The sequence below is a fragment of the Misgurnus anguillicaudatus genome, chromosome 6 (genome assembly GCF_027580225.2).
Source record: "Misgurnus anguillicaudatus chromosome 6, ASM2758022v2, whole genome shotgun sequence".
NCBI lineage: Eukaryota > Metazoa > Chordata > Actinopteri > Cypriniformes > Cobitidae > Misgurnus > Misgurnus anguillicaudatus.
Window position 1 is genome coordinate 5,696,072 of NC_073342.2, and position 17,578 is coordinate 5,713,649.

At 36.3% G+C, this 17,578-nt stretch overlaps 6 protein-coding genes across 6 annotated transcripts; 5 read left to right on the forward strand and 1 right to left on the reverse strand.

Annotated features, from left to right (window-relative positions):
• Positions 1–4,889: 4,889 nt before the first annotated feature.
• LOC141364246 (histone H1-like) lies at positions 4,890–5,453 on the forward strand. Its single transcript, XM_073868402.1, has one exon. The coding sequence runs from the start codon at positions 4,890–4,892 to the stop codon at positions 5,451–5,453; it is 564 nt and encodes a 187-aa protein (XP_073724503.1).
• A 672-nt stretch (positions 5,454–6,125) lies between these two features.
• Positions 6,126–6,702, forward strand: LOC129433310 (histone H2A-like). The gene has a single exon (XM_055191908.2). It carries the CDS (start codon positions 6,126–6,128, stop codon positions 6,510–6,512), a length of 387 nt encoding a protein of 128 aa, XP_055047883.1. The 3' UTR covers positions 6,513–6,702.
• A 511-nt stretch (positions 6,703–7,213) lies between these two features.
• Positions 7,214–8,481, forward strand: LOC129433305 (histone H3). The gene has a single exon (XM_055191902.2). It carries the CDS (start codon positions 7,251–7,253, stop codon positions 7,659–7,661), a length of 411 nt encoding a protein of 136 aa, XP_055047877.1. The 5' UTR covers positions 7,214–7,250; the 3' UTR covers positions 7,662–8,481.
• A 181-nt stretch (positions 8,482–8,662) lies between these two features.
• LOC129433355 (histone H4) lies at positions 8,663–9,196 on the forward strand. The gene has a single exon (XM_055191950.2). It carries the CDS (start codon positions 8,665–8,667, stop codon positions 8,974–8,976), a length of 312 nt encoding a protein of 103 aa, XP_055047925.1. The 5' UTR covers positions 8,663–8,664; the 3' UTR covers positions 8,977–9,196.
• Positions 9,197–9,645: 449 nt separating this feature from the next.
• Positions 9,646–10,204, forward strand: LOC129433331 (histone H2B). Its single transcript, XM_055191931.2, has one exon. The coding sequence runs from the start codon at positions 9,720–9,722 to the stop codon at positions 10,092–10,094; it is 375 nt and encodes a 124-aa protein (XP_055047906.2). The 5' UTR covers positions 9,646–9,719; the 3' UTR covers positions 10,095–10,204.
• A 3,420-nt stretch (positions 10,205–13,624) lies between these two features.
• On the reverse strand, positions 13,625–15,731 carry LOC129433279 (C-type mannose receptor 2-like). The gene is made up of 4 exons (XM_073869086.1): positions 15,695–15,731; positions 15,245–15,626; positions 14,631–14,962; positions 13,625–14,517 (listed from the first exon to the last, which is right to left on the reverse strand). The coding sequence occupies exons 1-4, from the start codon at positions 15,729–15,731 to the stop codon at positions 14,153–14,155; spliced, it is 1,116 nt and encodes a 371-aa protein (XP_073725187.1). The 3' UTR covers positions 13,625–14,152.
• Positions 15,732–17,578: the final 1,847 nt, after the last annotated feature.

Here is a 17,578-nt window from a genome sequence, read left to right on the forward strand (position 1 = left end):
GGGGGTCATATGAAGAAGAAAGAGAAGGAAGAAGCAAGGAGAGCTTCAAAAGGAATTGCACAAATGTCAAGCCACAAAAGAAAGGAAGAGAAGTGAACAAGAACGGAAAATGTTAAAGAAAAAGTTTGAAGAATCAGGTGCAGACAAGATCGAGGAAGCATTTCCAGAACTCCCAAAAGAAAAAATGAGCTTGATCAAGGAGTTGTTGTGTGGAAGAGGGGTGGGGCATTTATATGTCATGGGTGGGATTTGGGTGCCAGCAGGGTAATTTGTTAATGGGAAAATTGAAACTTTCCATGCTAAAAAACTTTAGAGGGGTATGAATTTGACGTACATGACACTGATGTGTCCATCTATGCGATTAGCAGCAGATGTCATCTTGGATGACTTGGTTGTAGAATAGCCTGTTATCAACTCCAGTATATTTGTTATACCGATCATTCATTGTTATGAAAAAATAAGTATGAATGTATATTTGCATTTTCATGGTGTATAAATATGAATTTATAAAGTTGTTTTTGCTTGTATTGTGGAAAAAATATGAATATGAAAGAACGCTTATTAATTTGTTATTTTTAACTGTTTTCAGTGAGGTCTGATGTCCATTACGATAAAAACCATAAATGTTCATGATTTCATTTGAAAGAACTATTAAAATTGTACCGTCTGTTAAAATTTCATGCAAATATCTGATGAAATGAGAAAGTTAAAAGAAAAAACATCTGAATAAGCAGCTTCCATTGACATCTATATATAACTTTTCCTTTTGATTTCTAATATTAAAATTATCATAACTTTCTCAATTTTCAACGGATTTGTACATCCGATGTATCTTTATAAAGGGAAATGCCTGCTTTGTCTAGTCAAATTTTGAGCTTTGGGGTTTGAAAATTTTGTCATCATACCTACTCACAGCATTCCCACAGCTGCTCTGTTGCTGATGACTGCCAGGATTTCTAGTTTCTCAAGCGGAGGGCTGCATCCTCGCATTTGCGTGCTGCATACATCATAAAGACTGTCTTATTTCAGACAACTTTAAAGTTTATTGGGGGGGTTGCCTAGGTCCGGTGACATGCCCCCACGGAAGAGAATTGTGAAAAAAATAACCCCTGGAATGAAGACTTCTGGTGAAAATAGTGGAAACTAATTGATAAATTTAGATAAATATATTTCATACAACTTCTTAGGCCTAAATATTTAATGAATAGCAAAGTATGCCTAATAAGTATACAAGACGGAACCACATAGATGTAAAATATAAAGGCTATCATGATCATTTTGCCAACAATGAACCATGGTTTTGTTAAGTTTATAATACGCCCTCTTCAAAGACCCCACCCCTTTTTAAACCTTGAGCTATCTAAATTCATAATTATTTAATAAGAAACCCATCAGAAATGATTGACACATTATGAGACGGGAGGGAGCGGGACACAGGAACAGAGGGAGAGCACTGGAGAGATATATATGTGGATTAGGCTAAACCTTTACTATTTCTTATAATATAATCACTTTCTTCTCAACTATATTTGAGTTTTAAAAATCCACATAATTACATACCATATGAGCCTCTGGAGACGACTGACGGACAATGAACCTTGACATTGCTCCATCCTGTGCCCGCAGCCTCTCGCTCCTCTTGTGATTATCTCCTCATGCGTGCTGCTTAATATCACACACTCCACCGTGACAAACAGAAAAAACGCGACAGCATATGGTACAATTGGCCTTGTATTTATTGAATTTATATGTATATGTGTATATATATATATATATATATATATATATATATATATATATATATATATATATATATATATATATATATATATATATATATATATATATAATTGTTTATGTATGTATATATATATATATATATATATATATATATATATATATATATATATATATATATATATATATATACGTATATATATATACGTATATATATATACGTATATATATATAAACGTATATATATATATATATATATATATATATATATATATATATATATATATATATATATATATATATATATATATATATATATATATATATATATATATATATGCGTATATACATACATATATACGTATACACATACATATATACATATACACATACATATATATACATATACACATACATATATATATACATATACACATATACATATACATATACATATATACACATATACATATACACATATACACATACATTTCAGTATCTCACTGTCACTGTTAAGTTAAGAATGCATGCTCGCGGCGACTTTTATGCCCTGTTTACCTTGCCAATTGAGTATAATAACCAGAGCCGGCCCAGCCACTAAACAACCCTTGCGATTGCAAAGGGCCCCGTGGCCAGCAGAGGGCCTCATAGAGTCACTGCCAGCTAGTGGTTGAAATAAAATTATACATCAAAAATAACATAAAATAAATAAAAAGAAATGGATCTACAGCGCTCTTTATCGGGCATCATAATAAGCACAGTTGTTTTTATTTAGCTCTTTATTATGGCGAGTTCGCTGTTAATCTTGACCCTGACTGACCCTATGATGTCACTCATCACCTGATCATTGTCTGTCAGACGCTTGTTTGAGATGCAGCTTGCCTTGCCTGGAATTTAGACGAGCGCAGACGGCTGCAGTAAGGAGTGAAAAAACTGTAGGCAAGCCGGACGCTTCATGAATCTCGCTTTGTTGTGGACTGCAAACTTCAGCAATGGAAGAGATCGCGTTCGCGTATTTTATCGCGGATTAAATAGATGCAACTGAAATACCAACAAATGCATTTACATTAAGATGTTTATAAGGAGAATCAACAAAGGGGATGTAATCTAAGTCTAAATTCGTTTTTGTGTAAAATATAAACAGCTCACAGTACAACTAATCCAACACCAATACAAAAGTTTAAAGGAATTAATAAAAAATATGAATGTCATAATTCAAGAACAAGTTGAAAAACGCATCTCGCGCTGATCACTGGTGATTGGTTATGCGCAGATTTAGCTCATATCAAACAAGCCTATTAACTTTTGTTATGCTATTTACGTAAGAGATAATATATAGTGAGGCGGTTGTTATAGTGAATGTTAGCTACTTTTAATCTTGTTTGTGGTGTTTTAGATATTATGGTTAATGTTGTTTATTTGAAAAATGTAAACATTTAAGTGTTCTATTTATTATTTTATATAATATTTTATTTAAATGTTATTCTATTTACTCTATTTCATTCAAATTATATATAGGCTGTTGTTTGTGCCTCTTAAACTCTGGTGTCAATTAAAAATGTTTCTTTGATGGTCAGTGAAAATAACTTTATCAGTCTTTTTATTCAGCAAGTTCATCAGGGTGTGTTCGTTGCACTGCACTGCTATTCAGTTCAGTCAGTGGTATTATATTTTTCCTGTTAGACATCAAACATGGAACTCAAATCAAGATCTCAAGGGGGCAGTTTCCCTGACAGAAATTAAACTACTCATGGACTAAAATAAAAGTAGGCTAAGAGCTGTCCAAATTGAAAAAAGCTTGCACTGACATATCTTAAAATACACCAGTGCCCTTTGTTTTGCCTCAAAATGCACACAGATAATGTTTTTAGTAAGGCATGTTTGTAAAAATTGGTTATGTTTTCTAGCCCTGACTTAAAGGGACACTTCACCCATTTGCATAAAGCTTTGTATAGTTAGAACCACAGTCATGTTTTTGAATGGTCATGCATAATTTTCTCATGTGCCGCTGAGACTGGAGAAATACAGATTTCAGTGTTGCACTTCCTTCTTTCAATGATGTAAAAATCATCATTTTGCATCATTGAAAGAAGGAAGTCCAATATCTTTGTGGAGGGAGTGTGGCTACAAACACCCCTTTTTTCGGTCAAATAGACACCAAATTCAAAATGTATGTTACATTTCGACTACAAATATGACACACTTTCAATAAAGATTAATGTTTCTATGGGTGAAATGTTCCTTTAAGATAATCCTTGTCCGGGACCACCCCAAGGTCTTTTTTTGTAGGCTACATGTTGCCACATAAGAACGTACTCAGAACCAGCAGCGTAAAAAATATCATTAACATACAGTATACATAGAATAATTAAAAAACATAATTTAAAATAAAAATAAAAAAAATAACATAGTAGATATAATATGTACAGTATAGCTATAAGGTAGTCATTTCTTTTCTTTAGGCCTTACTTCGGTCAAATGGGCCCCCGACCAAATTGTGCTTAGGGCACCCAAAGGTCTAGGGCCGGCTCTGATAATAACAAACATATACACAGAAGATCGGAAAAAATTATATTTTGTCAACTTCTGACCGTATAGATGCTGACACAAAGATACAGGCAGTCTCTGGATGGCGCGTGTGCTTCAAGATGATCAAAACAACTACTTTATATAACACTTTATAAGTCATTCAGTGATGTTCATTTAATTCAAGCGATTTAACAAAGTGTCTGTTAAAAACACAGAAGACGCGCTCGACTTTTCAATAAATATTAAACGATAAAAACTCATGAAAACCATAATCAGCTTTATCCAGCGGTTGGTCTTGGATTTTATATGGAGATGCCAAAATAAGATGCCAAAATAACCTTTTCGTCCACGCATGTTTTAGTGTCAATATATAGCTCTGGACATCTGCTGTGTGTTTACAGTGTCCTTTTTTGCGCCAACGTGTTTAAGATCTCTGGTTTTGTTGTAAAAGTTAGAGAACAAAACACACACGTTAACGGCTCGTGTAGGCGCACAGACACTGCGCTGTAACGGTTGAGTCTATATGCTTCTCATGTGCTGTATAAAAGCGCCGCACGCTCTGCTGCTCGGTATTTACTGATCTCGTGTTAGCTTTGTGATAATACAGATCCGCTAAATATAAGATGGCTGAAACCGCTCCAGCTGCTGCCGCCGCGCCGGCCAAAGCGCCCAAGAAGAAATCCGCTGCAAAAGCCAAGAAAACGGGACCAAGCGTGGGTGACCTCATCGTCAAAGCTGTTTCGGCTTCCAAGGAGAGGAACGGCGTCTCTCTCGCTGCTCTGAAGAAAGCGCTCGCCGCCGGTGGTTACGACGTGGAGAAGAAAAACGCCCGCGTCAAGATCGCCATAAAAAATCTGGTGACTAAAGGCACTTTAGTCCAGACCAAAGGGACCGGCGCTTCCGGGTCTTTTAAACTCAACAAAAAGCAGGCAGAGACCAAGGCAAAACCAGCGAAGAAAGCCGCTCCTAAAGCAAAGAAGACCGCCGCTAAGAAATCACCCAAGAAAGCAGCGAAGAAACCAGCCGCCACCGCCGCTAAAAAGGCAACAAAGAGCCCCAAGAAAGCAAAGAAGCCAGCAACTCCTAAGAAAGCAGCGAAGAGCCCAAAGAAAGCAAAGGCTGCTAAACCCAAGACGTCAAAGCCCAAAGCAGCTAAGCCTAAAAAGGCAGCGTCCAAAAAGAAATAAATCAACTCTTTAAATTTTTATACAATCAAAGGCTCTTTTAAGAGCCACCCACCAGTTCATGAAAAAGCATTGTTCCAATGTAACTTGCTTGCATTTTTTTTATTTGACCGCAGTGTTGTCAACTTTTTTCAATGTAAAGCAACATAAGTAACCTTTTGGGAAGTTGCTATATGTCCGTAAACTACGTTGATGTTATTTGCTCGCTGGGCAGTACAGACAGCAGTTTTAAATAAATCGCTATATGGTCTGGTCGCTGAATTTGCAACACATTTTGACCAGATCATCACCTACGTCTACGATCTGTTTCAAGATGTGTGTAACTTATTCAATGACAACTTTCCTATTTAACCTTACTTTAACATTATGTAACCTTTTTAAAACGTGTCCCATGCATACTTAAAATACAAATATACTTTAATGCACTGTAAGTCTGCCAAATATGTAAATTAATATTTAATATAAAACATATTTAACATCATAAAAACAAGACAGAGAAGGTAAAAGAAGGGGTGGGCGTTGGCATATGGAGGGAAGTTCAGTGATTCGTTTAAACTTTCTACAGACTCTAACCAATCGGCGAGTGACAAGCATGCCTAAATACTGAGAACAGCAGTGCATTGCTTTACACGTTTTGTATCATTCTACGAGATATTAACGAATCCTTAATCGAAAATGAGCGGCAGAGGCAAAACCGGTGGTAAAGCCAGAGCAAAGGCCAAGACTCGTTCATCCAGAGCTGGGCTTCAGTTTCCCGTCGGCCGTGTTCACAGACTTCTTCGCAAGGGTAATTATGCAGAACGTGTTGGTGCTGGAGCTCCTGTATATCTTGCTGCTGTGCTCGAGTATCTTACTGCTGAGATCCTGGAGTTGGCCGGAAACGCCGCTCGTGACAACAAGAAGACTCGCATTATTCCCCGCCATTTACAGCTGGCAGTGCGTAACGACGAGGAGTTGAACAAACTCTTGGGTCGCGTGACCATCGCTCAGGGCGGTGTGTTGCCCAACATTCAGGCTGTGTTGCTGCCAAAGAAGACCGAGAAGCCCGCTAAAGCAAAGTAAACCCCGATTTTACAAAAATGAAACAAAGGCTCTTTTAAGAGCCACCCACTTCAACTATAAAAGTGTGAAATCTTGGGTCTGTTTTGTTGTATATGATATACACATGTGTGCGTTTAATGTTTCTATACGTTACTTAAGCTATTATAAATCTTTTCTTATTAAGCAAGAAAATAAAATAATTTCCCTACAAGTCTGAGTTTCGACGTTTTTATTTCATACATTTATTTTATTTTAGGCTGTGACGTAACCTTATAAAACCAATAATCAAAATACAAGTGTTGTAGCTTAAGTGTTCAGTGTTTGTAACTTAGAGGTCAATTCAAACAGTTATTCTGAGAACGTCAAAGACAGTGGTGGTACATTATATATATATATATATATATATATATATAAATGGTCGTTTTCTATTTTATGTTATTATTTATTTTTTTTAGAATTTATTTAGTATTTAACCATTTATATATTTTTTTATGACGCATGAAGAATCAGCTCGAAGAACTGCTAATGTGAGGTTAAACGTGACAAAAGATATCGAGCGGGAAACAAACGGACTCTGCGCGTTTGAACAACGTTCAAAGTCATTGGCCAGCTGACTACTTAGACGTCACCCATGAGCCAATCACATGGTTGCGCTCTATTCCCGCCCCCCTGACCTCATGGAAGGCCAGTCCTTAAAATCCGCTGGGAGAGAACAATTCTGTATATCGTATCGCACGTAAAATAATTTTGATTTCAGTCATGGCAAGAACAAAGCAGACCGCTCGAAAATCCACCGGAGGCAAAGCGCCAAGGAAGCAGCTCGCTACTAAAGCTGCCCGTAAGAGCGCCCCAGCCACCGGCGGTGTCAAGAAGCCTCATCGTTACAGGCCCGGTACCGTAGCGTTGAGAGAAATCCGCCGCTATCAGAAGTCCACTGAGTTGTTGATCCGTAAGCTGCCTTTCCAGCGTCTGGTGAGAGAAATCGCCCAGGACTTCAAGACTGATCTGCGCTTCCAGAGCTCCGCCGTCATGGCCCTGCAGGAGTCCAGCGAAGCTTATTTGGTTGGTCTGTTTGAGGACACCAACCTGTGCGCCATCCACGCCAAGAGGGTCACCATCATGCCCAAAGACATCCAGCTGGCCCGCCGCATTCGTGGAGAACGCGCTTAAACTTGCATAAACATCAAAACCAAAGGCTCTTTTAAGAGCCATCACAATATCACTGAACGAAAGATTTCCTATTGTTGCTATAAAAATAATTTCTCTACGTGTTTTAATAATGAAAGGGTGAACAATTTTAAGTTGTATTTCTAAGATTTGGAATGGTGAGAGGGGGCATTACGTTTTGCTGAACATCACATTTTACAGAGCAGACAGATTATTTTAAACTAGGCACTAATAAAAATAGCTATTTACGGGTTCATTGTTTATGTTCGAGTTAAAAATACCGTAACTTATGAATGCTCATTTAATTTTGCAAGAAACATTTATGAATAACACCCGCACTTAAATTACTGTTTATTGAAATAATGCACATACAGCTGTATGTACTTTGTGTAGTTTTCTTAAACGGTATTAACTAATTTAAAAGATGTATATGTGACAAGATCGATAAGCTGGAGTGTGAAGAACTAGTGAGCAGATGACATACATAAATATATAACAAATATATAATTCTATTAATTATTCCTATCTTTTAAATACATTTTATAATGGCACCATGCATTCTACTTTGTTCTGCATTTCCTTTCAAAAGACTTATCAAATTGAATGATTGACACCCATGTTTTAACCTTTAATTTTCATATTTTTACATTTATTAATACATGTTCTAGTTTCTGGCTGATTACAATAAATACGTTGACCTGGGTAATTTTTTCTTATTTTAAACAGAAAATGATTTATTCTAGTATGCCATATTCGGATGCGTGAAATAACTGTATCTTCTTTTTTATTCCTAACAACATTTCTTCAATTTCTTTCTTACTGTTGAATATTATACATAAACCTGCCCTTGCTATCACATTTCCATGCCTCTTACCATCATGGCTTCTAAATGTGACGCGTCACAGGCGCCGCCTTAATTTCTTGTGTGTTTCCACTAGGTCCTGTAGGCAAATGTAAAGTCATGTTTCACTGCCCTGTTTTTCTTACTGTTCAATAAACTGAAACCATGTCAGGAAGAGGCAAAGGAGGTAAAGGACTCGGTAAAGGAGGCGCTAAGCGTCATCGCAAGGTGTTGCGTGATAACATCCAGGGAATCACCAAACCCGCCATCCGTCGTCTCGCTCGTCGTGGTGGTGTCAAGCGTATTTCCGGTCTGATCTATGAGGAGACTCGCGGTGTGTTGAAGGTGTTTTTGGAGAACGTTATTCGTGACGCCGTCACCTACACTGAACACGCCAAGAGAAAGACCGTCACCGCCATGGATGTCGTTTATGCTCTGAAGCGTCAGGGTCGCACTCTGTACGGTTTCGGAGGTTAAACGCCAGAACTCCACTCAAACCCAAACGGCTCTTTTAAGAGCCGCCCACATTTTCACATTAAGAGATGAAATCTATGAAGTTAATGTTTTGTGTTCACGTAAATTATGGAAGTTCCGAACAAAAACTTAATGCTGTATTTTGCCGAGATCTTTACATAAGGTTTGCATCTGTTGTTTGGTCGTCTTGTTGCGCGGTGCGCATGCTGTTTGATACGCATATATTTAATAATAACGGTTAATATTTTCTAAGGATCAGACTAATGCATTGTCACATGCATGTCTTAAATATTCTGTGTATATACCAGTATTCTCTTACGTACTCCTTAAAAGTTTCTAAATTGATAACGATGGTTGGCCAAATCCCTTATCAATCTCTAAAGAGTTTTTTTTTTAAGTTGTGCTCTTGGTAATGTTTATACATTCTGCATTTCGCTGTTAATTTAGATCTTACTTTTAAGAAACATTTATATTTGAAGGGACTTTTTTGTGAGCGGGAAAATACAACACCACCACAATGCCTGTGGGTGTATTAATTTCACACATGAGGTTGTAGGTGCGGCTACAATTTAAGCGACGTTGATTGGCTCTCTTACGTCTTAGCCACACCAATGAAATCCATTCCAATGAAGTCACCCAATCAACACAGTGAGCCTGGTTTTCTTGAAAATTAGCATGGACAGAGAATAAATACTTCTTCACCAGTGCAGATCGTTATACACTTTGTTGTCCCGTCTTGAGTGATCATGCCTGAGCCAGCGAAGTCTGCACCTAAGAAGGGATCCAAGAAGGCCGTTACTAAAGCCGCAGGAAAGGGCGGCAAGAAGCGCAAGAGGTCCAGGAAGGAGAGCTATGCTATCTACGTCTACAAAGTCCTGAAGCAGGTTCATCCTGATACCGGGATTTCCTCTAAGGCCATGGGGATCATGAACTCTTTCGTCAATGATATTTTCGAGCGTATCGCCGGTGAGTCCTCTCGTCTCGCTCACTACAACAAGCGCTCCACCATCACATCGAGAGAGATCCAGACCGCTGTGCGTCTCCTGCTGCCCGGTGAACTCGCCAAACACGCCGTGTCTGAGGGAACAAAGGCCGTCACCAAGTACACCAGCTCCAAATAAATCTGTTGACGCTTTCAACACCACAAAGGCTCTTTTAAGAGCCACCCACTGTCTCGATTAAAGAGCTTTCAGTTTTTAAACTTGCGTTGTATGTAAGTGGTAAAATGTAAATATATATTTAATAGAATTCAAGATGTTTTCAAACTATATTTTCAGTCTTCTTTTGACAGAAACTGGAATTCAGTCATTTCTAATAGTCATATAAGGCCTGCAGCCATCAAATGGTCAGATCTGATTTTCAGAGGTCTGGATGCATTACAAATTGATCTTTGCTGACTAGAAAGCATGTGACCCCCCCAACCAGAAATGATTCACTGTATTCCAATTTACAGTTGTTTTAAATAATTATTAAAAAGTGTACTTTATACTCACACACATACTATAAAGTTCACACTTTGCACAATGAATACTTATTTTATACTTTAAAAGACAATTCAATAAACAGTCTTCAATTGCATTCATGTTCTATGTCCAATGAATGTGTGCACATGTTTGTCTTTTTGTCTACACTGCTCTCAGTTGTGGTGCTGATTCCAGAGATGATGAGACGATGAAGTATCTGACAATTATGAGATCTGAAACAATACCATTAACAGTAGACATAAAATATATGCATTGCTTTGTGTATCTCTATACACTTATTTACACACAACACAGTTTAACTCAGTACAAGTTATTCACAATATACAAAATAATAAAACACTCAGGAACTTAAAGCTTGAGAGATTTCTACTTCAGTTCCATTGACTTTTACCTAAAAACAAAACAAAAATGTTTTTGACTTGTTTGATCACATTTGGAAAGCATTAGGCTGGCCTTTTGGCTCAGTTTTGGTTTTTTGTGTCTTGTGTCAGAACATGATGTTTATATTTGTTCAAATACAATACATTCATCTGTAAATACATGACACTCAAGGCTGGTGTTTATATGACTGTAAATATAATTAAAAAACAGTTCAGGTCCAGTTATGGTAACTTTTTCTGCCATACTTGGGCTACTTTGTTGGCAGCATTATTTGTTTAAATATATTTAAATATTATTGTTTAAATATGTTTAAATATTATTTGTCAATCTATATTTAGTGAGCATTCAACATTTTCCTTCAACTGCGGACAGCACCAGCGACCATCAGTGACATATACAGAAAAATGCGATACTGGTGGATTAACTGAGCGCTGTTTTCTGGATCATCTGTTATGGTTTAATTTGTAATGTTTGATGATCTGTGCTATAAGCAGTGGGAGCTCGTGACTGCTCATCCAAGGGACGCAAATTCAAAATAAGTGTTTGGAGTGTCATGTGTGTTGCTCGTGTTTTTAAATATGTGTTTGTTGCGTCATGTGAACCATGTGCATCACAGGTTTTGTCAAAATAAGTGCCTGCTGCACACGCGTCAAAACCGTTTATGATAAAAGAGCTCACGTTCATAAAATACACGCAAAACACTCACTTAAAGGAATAGTCTACTAATTTTCAACATTAAAACATGTTATTACCTTAACTAAGAATTGTTGATACATCCCTCTATCATCTGTGTGCGTGCACGTAAGCGCTGGAGCGCGCTGCGACGCTTCGATAGCATTTAGCTTAGCCCCATTCATTCAATGGTACCTTTTAGAGATAAAGTTAGAAGTGACCAAACACATCAATGTTTTTCCTATTTAAGACGAGTAGTTATACGAGCAAGTTTGATGGTACAAAATAAAACGGTCAAAGTTCATTCCAATTCTCAAGAATGCAAGGACAGAGGACGCATGAAAATACCCGGATGTGTTCTTGATATCGAGGATGCATCGAGTGCAGACTTGCTGAAATCGCTTTACGCCCCAGAAGTCATTGCGGCAAAACTTCCGAGTTCGTTCTTCCAAGGTCGCCTGGCAAGACCGATCTCCACGAGGACGCAAGTCCGTTCTTTGCGTTCTTGGAATTGAGAAACAGCCATTATGAGAGTGAGAAGGGGAGCAGACTTTTCAGGCGAGTCGAAGTACTCCCAAAAGTGCTATTACGCCATAAAATATAGTTCCTCTTTTAAATCCGCTTGGAAAACCGCTACGTTTTATTTTGTACCACCAAACTTGCTTGTATAACTACTCGTCTTAAATAGGAAAAACGTTGATGTGTTTGGTCACTTCTAACTTTATCTCTAAATGGTACCATTGAATGAATGGGGCTAAGCTAAATGCTATCGAAGCGTCGCAGCGCGCTCCAGCACTTACGTGCAAGCACACAGATGATGGAGGGATGTATCAACAATTCTAAGTTAAGGTAATAACATATTTTAATATTGAAAATTAGTAGACTATTCCTTTAACAGTAAACTCTGATTACGCATGAGATTATGTGAGTATCTGGCAAACGTGAGCATCTCTTTTATCATAAACCCTTTGGACGCGTCTGCAGCGGGCACTTGTTTTGGCGGGGCACGTGATGCACGGGGATCACTCGACGCGCCGAACACATGTTTTGAAATGACGAAACACACAGATGATGGGCTACAGACATGTTGTGACGAACTTCACATCAAACGGCCTCGAAAAAAGAAGTCACTGGCAGCCACAGGCATAGTAAAGCATAGTGGTCCAGTTTAAACCAAAGAATTGTGCAGCATGCTTGGTTGGATAAAGTCTGATTTTCTTGATGTTATATAATGCAAATGTGCATGACTGAAATGACTGCTCTTATGTGTTTCTAGTTTTTCAAGTTGTGCAGCCCTGTTGGGTGGGTTAAAGATTAAACCTGACATGGTTTCAATAGACATCCCACAAACATCAGTATACTATGTGGACAGCATTAAAAATGTTGTTTATTTCAATAATTATGGGGCGGTTTCCCGGACAGGGATTAGATTAGTCCTAGACTAAAATAAATGTAAGAGCTGTCCAAACTGAAAACAACTTGCATTGACATATATATTTAAATACATCAGTGCACTTTGTTTTGTCTCAGGATGCACACAGGTGATGTTTTTGATGAGGCATGTTTGTTGGAACTAGTTGTGTTTCCCGATTGGGCTAGGGCCTAGTCCTGTCTTGGACTGGTCTCTGTCTGGGAAACCACCCATATATTTATTAAATACATTCATCAGCTCAACCTTATATAAATCTCCTAATATCCATAATATCTTTAATTCGCTGTATTTTACTGAGAGCTCACATGTATCTTCTCAATTCTCAAATCTCTATTTATTATTTGTGCTATTATATCACTGTAATAACAGACAACTGTTTGGTTAGTGGAAATACACAAATAATAAAATAAAATATGAAAATAGGACTTTAAGTATGTTAAGTCAAGTAAACACTGGTTTCTTTTGAACTGATATCCTCTAATACGATTTTACATGAGTCAAACACATACAGGATGCAAGACAACCTTTATTTTATTTCTCATACAGTATATTTATTTTTAAACAGACATTTGTTTAACCAGACATTTGTTTATCCAGACATTTGTTTATCCAGACATTTGTTTAACCAGACATTTGTTGAACCAGACATTTGTTTAACCAGACATTTGTTTAACCAGACATTTGTAACCAGGCAAGATGATTACTGTTTTGAAACACAAAACATAGACCAGTAAACAAACACACGGGTATCATCTGTTAGTATTTTAGATATTAACAGATTTTAGAAATCTCATACTGTTTTCCTAATTTATACAAGTAAATGTTATATAACTCTGATATGACCACATATTATTAATAAACACACACATGTAAGAAAGCATAAGTGACATCTCTGATTAGTAAATGTGATGAACTTTTGTCTTTTCTCAAAAAGTAATTACAAATAATTTCCCATAATTCAGTAGTTACTTAAAAACAAAAGCTAATACATTGTGAAGTGAATTGTGTCTGTATGCTCTAAATCACAACAGAAAGAAGTTTAAAAAAGAGTTTGAGTTCAAACAAATACAATAAATTTGTTTAAGATGTGTTTATTATGCAAGCTGTATTAGATTTAAAATATATAAATAGCCCCACTGCCCAAAAACAAAACAAAACCAGAAACATAACAAGGAAAAACAAGTTATATATGATGCGTATGATTTTATCCTTACTCATATCTGATGCAGATGAAGTTGAGTTGTTTACTTTGAGGAAGGCTGATCCAGCGATGATCTTCTTCAGACTGGACAGCTCCAGATTTTACTTCACGGTCACAGTCGTCCACTGCTGTTTTGTTACCTTGAGTCCAATTCTGATAGCAAACCATCTCTCCATTCACCCAGAACCAAAGGCCAACACTACAGGAGTGACGTAACCCCATCCACACAGCAGGAGTAGAGGCCTGTTGAACCAATTCTGACACCCAGCGCTGAATCTTCTTTGAATCAACCGAAACCAAATCCACATGATTCTGTCTACAGTAACTCAAAGCATCAGACCAGCTCAGATTCTGATTGATCAATACCAGCTTATCTGAACAAACAAAAAACAAGAAGTTGAAACTGCATATGAGATCAGTAAACTGATTTAATTGTGATAATGAAGAAAGCTTTGACATGAAACACACAGTGATTTTTATTAATCACCTTCATGACACACAAAAGTCTCAGAGTAATTGCAACGCGCATCATTCCATTGACCCTGATCCTTCATTTTGACTTCTGCACACGCTGGATGAACTTCACCACTGGGTTCCCCAGACTTCCAGTGTCTGAAGGTAGAGTCACTCTTATCTGACCACTCCCATGAGTCATTGAACAGACCGATCCAGACAGATTTCTCACTGTCATTGATGATCTTCTGAATCTGTTCATTCTCATTCTGGTTCCTCACACTCGCCAGATCAGTATGATTCTCTCTGCAGAAACGTTGAGACTCATTCCACGTTTTTACAGTATTTTCATAGCTGTATCCTTTGCTGGTCTCTATTTAAGGAAAAAAATCAAGTTTAATATCTTTAATAAAACTTAGTACACATATTGTTTGGATGTGAATCTTCTGAAGGTCTCAAATTATAACATCTGAATAAACTGAATTCTGTGGGTCTTAAACACTCTCTAGTTTGTTTTAGTTCACAGAGTGAATGTGTCAAACATAAACTGCTATTTCTCTTTCTATACTGTGATTTTTATTGTTGTCATGAAAAGTTGACATATGATGTGTCATTTGTTTAGTGAAGGTTTGCTGTAAGGAGCTGCACTCACCATTGTAGCAAATGAAAGTTGACATCTGATCCCATTTCTTATAACTCCATGTTCCATTTCTCATAAATACACAACTACCATCACCATATCTGTCACTGTTTGTTTTCCAATTTGTATAGTTTACAGGATCACCCATAGACCACTTCCATTCATATACACCTTTATTCTTCAGTCCAATCCAGGCATTCAGACTCTTATTCACATTTCTCATCAGCTGTTTCATGTCATTCATGTTGTTGACTGTTGCCAGATCTGTGTAGTGTTCTCTGCAGTAACTCTGAGCTTCAGTCCAGGTCTTATTCATGTCTATATAGTGATAGCGGTGCTGCATGCATTCAGATAATGAACAGAGAGCAATGAGAGAGAGAGAGTTTGATTCTTAAACAGAGTCAAATTGTATTACATTTTTAACAAAATACCTGTATTAACTAAAAACACAAACTCACCAATGAGAAGAAGTCTGAAATATAGAGTTTCTGCCATTTCTAAGGGTCAAAAAATACAAAACCAAGTTTCATCTTCTAATTATAAATGGGACAAGATACTTGATTCTCTACTATACTTAATTGTGATTGGTCAATCATGAACTTTTATAATTAAATAGATATAAGAATATTATGTCAAAGCTTGTATAGTATGTGTCTTAATGTTTTATAATTTTCTAAATGTCACTGCATGTTAAACATGATCATTTTCACCACCCACTTTATCTGTTCAGTAACTCTTTATTAATTCTTTACAGTCTGATAATAAGATATTAAACTAAACATTGACATTAAATCACAACCATATCAAATGTATAATTTAATATGAATAAGAATGTAAGTTGCTCTTACTTTAGATGCTTTGTGTTTCTCTCCTGAATCTGCTGTGTCTCTGTTTGTATCTGCATGTGGTTATCTGCTCTTCAGCACATTACATCATTTGTTTATTTCTTTAGAAAGTTATTTTTATGTTTCATTTCCCTCTTTTTTTTTGCATATTGTCCATCTGCCTTACTGTTGCTCATTGTTAATATGACAATAACAGCACGCTTATTTGCATATTGACATACGTGTCAGTGTCAGGAAAATACAGTGAAAGCCAATATATTAGGAGATACAACTAAGATCAATTCGGTGTATGTGTTTAATACAAATATTTAAAATTACAAGTCTGTCAGTATAGGTTTCAGGGATGTGTATAAAAAACAGGCCTGGTCTACATATGTACCTCATGTTTCTCTTCAGGTTTAAACATTAACCCATTCACTGACGCAGGCCTTTTTGAGTGTGTGTGGGGGGGTACGAAGATGATGTAGAACTTATTAATATATTTTTATATATAATTAATATAAAATAGTTTTAATATAAAATAATATTAATATAAAAAAATAAAATAGACACTTTGAAGTTTTTTCACTTAAATATTAATACTATTTAATATTAATAAAGTTGACAGTTTACATTTATTGTAATAAATAGAAATAATGCAATAAAATATATTTTATACATAAAAGTATCGCAAAATGAGGTTTATGTTACACTTTTTGTGGTTTTACCAACAACGGCCACTAAGTGTCAACGGTTTGTTGCATACTCTTGTCATAAATTAATACATTTTACTGTCACTACATTATTTGCTGCCAAAATGTTTTGAAATATGAAAACTAGATTCTTAGACCTTTCCAACAATATATAGTTTGTTACAATTTATTTATGTAAAATATTAAACTCAATTGTCCCGCTCACGGGACAGCACCAGTTAAACATTCACTCCAAATGTCCTCTTATCGTTTCTTTAACCTTAGTACATTGACATTATAAAGCCAATAATTTGCAGTAATGATCCCTGTTCAATACAAAATTAAATTAATAGAGTTGTGTTGTTTAACAATAAAAATAATTTATTTTTAAGTCATTTTTATGATATAAAAGAAAAAACTTTCTGTACGCTAATTTATGTCCAATAAAATAATTCATTAACTGTTTTGTTTTTATAGCCTATAAGAATATGGCTCAAAAGTTTTTATTGTACTCTATTAACTTAAATTATACGAAATGGTTGTTGAATGCTTTATTCTGATTGGTTGAGAAATGTTCTATTTGTGTTGATTATTTTATGAAAAACACACACCTAACCTGTCAAATGTCTTTACATAATCACAAGAGCAATGTTTGTGGTAACCGTGGTATAAGAGGAGTAATTGACTCCGGTCCTTTGAATTATTTGAAAAGTTGGGTGTGTATTATTTTCGAATAATTGAACGGGCCGTCATTAATTTTTACTTACTTATCAATCATGATAATAATCAACAATAATAATTTGTGTTTCAATCTTCCAGCCGTATG